Source organism: Magnolia sinica, chromosome 4 (genome assembly GCF_029962835.1).
Source record: "Magnolia sinica isolate HGM2019 chromosome 4, MsV1, whole genome shotgun sequence".
NCBI classification, from domain to species: domain Eukaryota; kingdom Viridiplantae; phylum Streptophyta; class Magnoliopsida; order Magnoliales; family Magnoliaceae; genus Magnolia; species Magnolia sinica.
Window position 1 is genome coordinate 25795723 of NC_080576.1, and position 7724 is coordinate 25803446.

At 40.7% G+C, this 7724-nt stretch overlaps 1 protein-coding gene across 8 annotated transcripts in view; it reads left to right on the forward strand.

Moving 5' to 3' along the window:
- Positions 1 to 6116, forward strand: part of LOC131242843 (uncharacterized) — a 33830-nt gene extending 27714 nt beyond the window's left edge. For all 8 annotated transcript variants that reach the window (XM_058241750.1, XM_058241749.1, XM_058241754.1 and 5 more), the window contains 4 exons: positions 1953 to 2121; positions 3136 to 3375; positions 3455 to 3589; positions 5669 to 6116. In XM_058241750.1, coding sequence (XP_058097733.1) covers positions 1953 to 2121; positions 3136 to 3375; positions 3455 to 3589; positions 5669 to 5797 — 673 coding nt within the window. In that variant the 3' untranslated portion in view covers positions 5798 to 6116. The remainder of the gene's footprint in view (positions 1 to 1952; positions 2122 to 3135; positions 3376 to 3454; positions 3590 to 5668) is intronic.
- Positions 6117 to 7724: the final 1608 nt, after the last annotated feature.

Consider the following 7724-nt stretch of genomic DNA (forward strand, 5'->3'; position numbering starts at 1 on the left):
CCATTAATTTGCAGACACTTGTTTTTTTGAAATAGGACCATTTGATATTTTCCATTCTTCACTCTCCAATGAATGTCCGTGGATCCATTAGTGGTATAAGTGCCAATAAATGGCATGAGTTTTAGGATGATTTGGGGCCGAGTGGTCCGCCAAATCAGCCCCAAATTGACAACACTTTTTACTCGAATCTAATTTTAATTTTTTCTTAAGATCTATTAAAAGAAATGATATCAAATTGCTAGTTGTATGAATTACATAATAGGACAGTCTTTATATTTTGTATGTTGAAATGAAATATACACGAGTAAAACGTATGTAATACACAAATAGTATAAATAATAGTAAAAGCTATAAATATGAGATGTTTTGGTATTACATTTATTCTAATAAATTTATATTGATATTATATCATTAGAAAAAATAAATATAAAAGATTTGTCGTCAATTCCAAATTGTCAGATCCATAAATTCATCAGGCAACTGATACAACATTCTTACCAAAGTCTGGACCATTATACTACCATAAATATGTTTAAAATCATAAATGAATGTATATTTGGAATAGTTACAAATTTCTGAATTATTTGGAGCAAAAAGAAAAAAAAAAACCCGATTCAGGGGCATATTGGCCATTACACCCCCCGTATCGGCCGTTACGCCAATTCAACGTATCCGTAACGGTGGGCACGTGGGCACTGTTATGCCCACCATTGCTGCTACGGAACACCTTGCTAAAGACCCACCAACAGACACAGTAGTTATAAAGCCTTCTTATCCTTCCCTACTTCCGCACCATGCCAAGCCATCAATAAATTCCCAATAGAACTCGGGATGACCCAAGAAACATTGAAAATGGAGAAAACGCCATTCCACACCTTGGTAGCAAACGGACAATGGATGAAGAGATGATTGACTAATTCCGAGTTAGCACCACACAACAAGCATATATTGGGTAAAATCATTCCCCTTTTCTGAAGATTGTCCATAGTTAAGATCCTTCCCTACTTCCGCACCATGCCAAGCCATCAATAAATTCCCAATAGAACTCGGCATGACCCTAGAAACATTGAAAATGGAGAAAACGGCATTCCACACCTTGGCAGCAAACGGACAATGGATGAAGAGGTGATTGACTAATTCCGAGTTAGCACCACACAACAAGCATATATTGGGTAAAATCATTCCCCTTTTCTGAAGATTGTCCGTAGTTAAGATCCTTTCTCTACCAACAAGTTAACAAAAAGCTGTGATCTTTGAATGAGTGGCATTGGACCATACATGCTTAGTATTCATGAACACAACATCGACTTCTATCTTGTAAAGCATAGAGTAGAAAGACCTAACTGAGAAACTCCCTGATTTCCCCCTTTGCCATACCATTTGGTAATTTTTCCCGTTTGTTGGTTGATACAAATGAATGAGATTAAGATGCAAAGCCAAATCAGCCAATTCTTCATCCAAAAGGAATACGCGGCATGGTGGAGACTACACCACAGAGATACCGCACATCGAGGCACATTGTGTGACCAGGATGTTGTGGGATGGAGACAGACGGGCAATTATTGAAAACAAAATTTTCAACGGTGTATCCCCTACCCACACATCTTTCGGTAATCGAATCTTCTTCCAATCCCCAAGACTAAAGCTAACCCCTTCATTGAAACTTGATTTTATGGATAGAATCCTTTTCCAGATCGCTCTCGCTCTGTACAAGTATGATTTCTTGGTGCACCATCCACCAACACCACAACCATATTTGGAAGCAATCATGACCCTCCTAATGCATCTTCTTCCAACCTGAACCTCCACAACAACTTGTGCAATAACACCCTATTTATCACCTCCAAGTCCTTAATACTAGCCCCATCCTCATCATAAGGCTTACACACTTCTATTCAAGTATTATTGATGTCACATTCCATGCTTTGAGAACTAAGAAAAGTGCATTGCAGGTATGAAGGACCACATTTGTTGGATGCCATCGATTCGTTGCAACCTCCTTTGAGGGATGTCTCAAAGCCACTTCGTATGCCCATATGTGATGTCATCAAGTCACATTCGTTGGGCCAGGTAGCAGTTAACGGTAAACTGGAGATGGGAGCTCTAAAAAATGGTTCTAAGGTATGGATTTTTCATGTAGACCTTGTATTTGTAATTGAATAAATCAAGCAAATATCCACAGACGCAAACTTTCTAGGTTGAGGTACCCCACGTTGTGGACTAGGTCTGGGCACTGCACCGAGAGGGTGCAATCTTGTCAGTTCTATGACAATTTCATTCAGTAATTATTTTAAATGATGGGTACTTTGGTTATTAATAAGCACCATGTCATGTTTGTCACCATTGATGCCGCCACCATCATTTTTAGAATTTGCCAGGTCAACACAGTTCTCTATGACCAATCACACATGCCAACTTGGCACATTAATTTTACATGACCCTTTCTACCATATAGATGATATGGCCCAAAATCAGGTCAGTCCACATTAAGTGGTCCACACATGGATGGTCAATGGTAGATGTTTTTCCCCATTGTCTATTGTTTCATACATACACAGCTGACCTAGTGAGTTTACTAGCCTTACCTATGGGCAATGCTATCTACACTCTGGGGCCTACCTGATGCACTGCCTGGATTTCCTACATATATGCCAGGTTGGCATGTGGCCCTTTATAGAGTGGAATGGTGGAATGGGATTCATGCAGCAAACCCCAACTAATTGGGATAAGGCTTAGATGATGATGATGGGGGTGGTGGTGGTGCCAGGTTGGCATGTGTGGCCACAAGTAGATGCATGCATCGTGCAGCAGAACCCATCACTTCCAAAAAGTTTGGGATTTATGCTTGTCATCACAGGAAAGAATATGTTGATCTCCTCTGAATTATCTGGACTCTGGTATTCCCCTGTTTTTTCCAAGAATCATGACAATGGCATTTTCCCCATCTTTGGGAGAACTGTTGGTGATCAGTGTCCGGTGGGAGATCTGTTGGCAAGTCTAGCATTTAAAATTTCTGGGCTATTTGTGGTTTTGTTCTATGACCGCTGCTTCTGCCACTATTGGTAATACAGCTACTAGTATTGCCAATGTAGCTACAGTTACTGTTTTGACTGCTGCTATTTGCAATGGTTGCAGGTTCTAGTATTGCCTTCAGGAGATTCAGCCACAGTGCGGTCCATTGAACGGGATTCTGGCACGTGCAGCATTGCAAGAGCAGGAGACAATATATCAGTCAGTTTGCAAGGCATTGATGGAAATTGCCTGATGACAGGTGGAGTGCTCTGTCACCCAGATTTCCCTGTGGCGATTGCGACATGTTTGGAGCTGAAGATCCTTATCTTGGATATTTCAATGCCAATCCTAGTTGGGTCTCAGGTGCCGTCTCCAACGAGCTTCTGTTTTTGTTATTTGAGCTTGCCGTTGCACTTTCACCTAATTCACATGGAAACTGCAGGTGGAGTTTCACGTGCATCATGCAAAGGAGGCTGCGAAAGTGGTGAGGATATTGTCTCTGCTTGATCCAAAGACAGGCAAGGTCTCTAAAAAGGCACCGCGCTGTCTTCTAGCAAGACAGAGTGCAGTAATAGAGGTAAAATATCATTATCTTTGAATTGCTTTTAGTTTGCAAAACTCAGGACTTCAAGACAGGCCAAGCTAATGCTTAGAAATCTGGGACCACTGGGCCAGGTTGGTTCTAAAAGTTCAGGTGGGTTTGCATCCTGGTCACCATGCTCCTGGGTTGGCTCAGGGCAAACTGAAGACTCTGAACCGTGATGATAATAATGCAGATTAACTGTATTTTTATCAATTTGTTCCATTAATGTACATGCAGAAATTGCACATTGGGATGAGTTTGTGCCTGATTAATCGGGTCGGCATGGGCCTTTCATTATCAGGTCTGGCTAAGGTTGACCCTGAGGCAACCCAAGGCTTGGTCACTATTGCTTTTCTTACACTGCTTCCAGTATTCTAGTCCCTGTATATCCAGCTTTCCAACCATACTTTTCTCCATTGGTTGCTATTTTTGGTGCATTGGGTGTTTACATATTTTCAGCATTGCTGTTCAGTCATTAGGCCCTGTAATTCCTGATGGGCTCATTCCATGCAGTTGGTGCCCATGGCTTGGTGCTCAGGATCAGTAATATGATTGGGCCCCCGTGCAATGTTGTCAAATCGCATAAAATTGCATTATCGATCGCTCAGGTTGATGGCTTTTTTTTTTCTCTTTTTGAAAATTTAAAAATTTGAAAAAAAAGTAAAAATAGTTTTTAAGAAAACTATGTATAATTAGTACAAGTGATTGGATTGGGTTTATTTACCTATTTCATTGTAGTTTGACTATTAGGTCATCTATATGTTGAGTTATATTATATTATATATAACAAAACAGATTTAAATAATTGACAAGTTAACACTAAGAAGGAATTAATTATTGAAAACTACAAATATAGAAATTGTATTAATAACTTGAATCTTGATGAGTTGATGCATACAATACAAGTTATAACTTACAACTTATTACAATCTACACGAAACTTGACTATTGGCCATTATGTGCGATTATGTGATGGCATAATCATGGCTTACTTCTTGCATGGCATATGCGACCATGGCATAAGCGATCTGAGCCATGATATGCAATCACATATGACAACATTGTCCCCATGTAGTTTTTGGGATTGCCCAAAAATATTTCTGGTTGGATTGCCCTCTGCCTTTGTTCAGTTCATAGTTGTCAAAACCCTACAATTTGCAATTTACTATTTGAGTCGAATCTTCAGCAAAATGATTTGAATTCCAACTTGAATCCATTTTTAGATGAATCGTACTATCCTATGATTTGAATCCTACAATTTAGGATTCAAATAAAACTTGTTCTCTTCTTTTTAAACTTGGCTTTCATTTTATGTTTTTTAATTGGTGGGGGATTTGAGAATAGCTTTAAAAAGGTCAATTATTTTTTATTTTATTCTTTATAAGAGAAGATTTGTGATTTTGATATTCAAAAACTCAAACAAGAGAAATCAAAATATCTTTTTCTTTGGTCAACAAAGTCAAGTGCTGGTATTCCCAACATAATCCCACACTCAGTAAAGGTAAAAATTATAGAAGTACACTTGTATGTTTTCTAAAGGTAAATTTCTTGAAAGAAAAATCATAAAAGGAAAAACAAGTCATTTTTAACTCTATCACGCTCAGTGGATTCCATACAAGTTCTCAATTACCGATGTCATGACACGTATTACTTTGCATGGTGCAAATTAACGATTGATGTGTTTTTAATTTTTTCTGATTTTTCAATATTTTAAATGAATCAGAAAAAAATCTTGCAATTTACAATTTGATATGATTCAACCTCTATTACGATGTGCGATTCGATAATGTTTTTGACAACATACTTCAATAGCCCACAAATGGATGGATGGTTAGGGAAGTAAGCCAGTGCGGAAAGAAGCCAGAGCCGCCCAGCTAGGAAATTCCCATCCAAAATATTTTGGGGCATTTCCTGTCCGGTGTGGCCCGTTGGACAACAGTCTTGGGTCAATGAACCATGGGCCTCACTTGCACTGAATGGGGCACATGCACTCTTCTTGTTGTGATTTAAGATCAGGAAAAAAAAGAAGTGAGAACAGCCTCAGCGACACTCATGGAGCTCCTCTGATTTCAGGTGGCTCTGGATAGGGCAGTTTGTGTTGAAGAATTCTCTAATTGTAAGGCTCTTGGGAGGGTTTTCTTGCGATCGTCGGGAAAGACTGTTGCAGTAGGGATCATAAACAGAGTAATCGAACAGAACTAGTTCGGAAGAGGTCAGTCCCCATCTCAACAGTAGAGCACCAGGCTGCCGTTGCTGTTCTGGTGATGATTGCCAAAAGAGAAGATACAAAGAAGAGCTTCAGCATCCATAGACCTTCGCCTTCAGAAACAGGGTGTAGAATTACTTAGGTTGGGTCTTGGTTGACCAAACAGGTGCAATGTGGATTTTTCCAAGCCATTGAAGAATGCTTGTCTGCAATGTGCCTACGCAAAGCATTGGAAACTGCATAGCCTATATTGTGACACGGCTACACCTTTTTTTAATAGAAACAGAAAGTGCATCTTCACCATTGGTTTTGCCATCCACGTTGAATCAACAGCTCCTGCTGAGTGGGTTGAACGATTTCTCCAGTAGCATGTTCTAACAGCCCTTTGATTCAATGTGTGGACCGCACAATTTTGTGCAAGTATGGCTGTTTGCCTCAACCCCCAAAATTCATGAACGGTCTATCCACAACAGGGTCCAACGGTTGGGACGTTCAGATCCATGGCCATGCGTGTGATCCTGTGCATATAAGGAAAACAAAGCTCAGGAATTGGGGGCACGTGGATACCACCTATGAATTGTACAGGCCTGAAGAACGGTTGGTTGGTCGGACCACATGGTAAATAGCCCAGCAAGTGGGCCACAGCTTGGATAAGCTATAGCCGTGGAGTTTGACCATCAGAACCGTATTGAGTGGTTAAAGAAAATAAAAAAGAAGGAAAAAAAAAAAAACAAACACACTTGTGAAGGGATGTTGTGGTTAAAAACACCAAATTACTGCTGGGTTTTTAGCATTGGCCTGCCAATGCGTTGTTTTATGAATTGGATGGACTTTAGCGTGGCCTTACATCTGATCGTATCCCTTGATTTGTAGTCATGGGCATGATCACCAATTGACAGTTTGATCGATCTAATCAATGGCTCTATTAGAATGGTGTCAGGGGTGCAATTTGGACGGGCTGGATCAGCATCTATGCACTCCACCCTTGAAGTTGAAGGAGCTCCTCCGTTTTACGACTGAGCCCGGAATGGATTTTGCAACGAGCTACTGAAATCATGGCATCTCGTGCATGGGTAAACCTGGCATTCATGTACACTCGCAGAGTCCAATTTTATTTTCTTATGGAGTTGGGAACAAATTGCCCTGATTGAACAACCTTAACCATTTGATTTCATCTCTTGACTCGGAACTGGGACCATATTCTTCTTAGGGGTGGCAATGAATGGACCGGGCCAATCATCATTGGCTTCAGACTGGCAAATCTCGACCCAAGTTTAGGGTTGGCACCATGGCCCTACAAGGTCCGGCGGTCCATCCATTTCCACCCTATTCTAGTCTGTACTGAGGGGACTCTGATGAGCTACCTGCCACCTGCAATGAACGCTTGTTGTAATCAGATGGCCCATCGGTAATCTGTACAGTTCTCTACTAATTAATCTATCCTAACTAGTTATTAATGTTTATCAAATGGATGGTTGAAAGTAAAATAGTGAGTGGTCCCAATTCAAAGGTGAAAAAAATTGGATAGTTAATATTATTTTCTAAGTGTAATTTAAACCATGCGTACGTTTAAAGAGTCGCCACAATTTTGCAAGTGGTGCAAAATTGATAGGAGAGCCTACCCTATCCAATGTCTAGGATCTCCTGAAGTGGAAGAATTTTGGCGCATGGACCATCCAAAGTGGGACGGTTGGATCACAAGTCCATCGTACGGCCAGTACAATCTGGAAAGCCCAGGACTGTTCGAGCTATATTGGTACGATATCCCGTGCCTAACAAGCCATGGAAATGCCAAGGCGACCGTCTAGAGGACGGATAGAAGAAGGGCTCCAGAGATCCGGACCGTTCACCACCTGCTGCCCCCACCAACGTATCCTATCCTCTTGTGTTCCACTCATCAAATGAGCAAGGCATCTCAGCTAA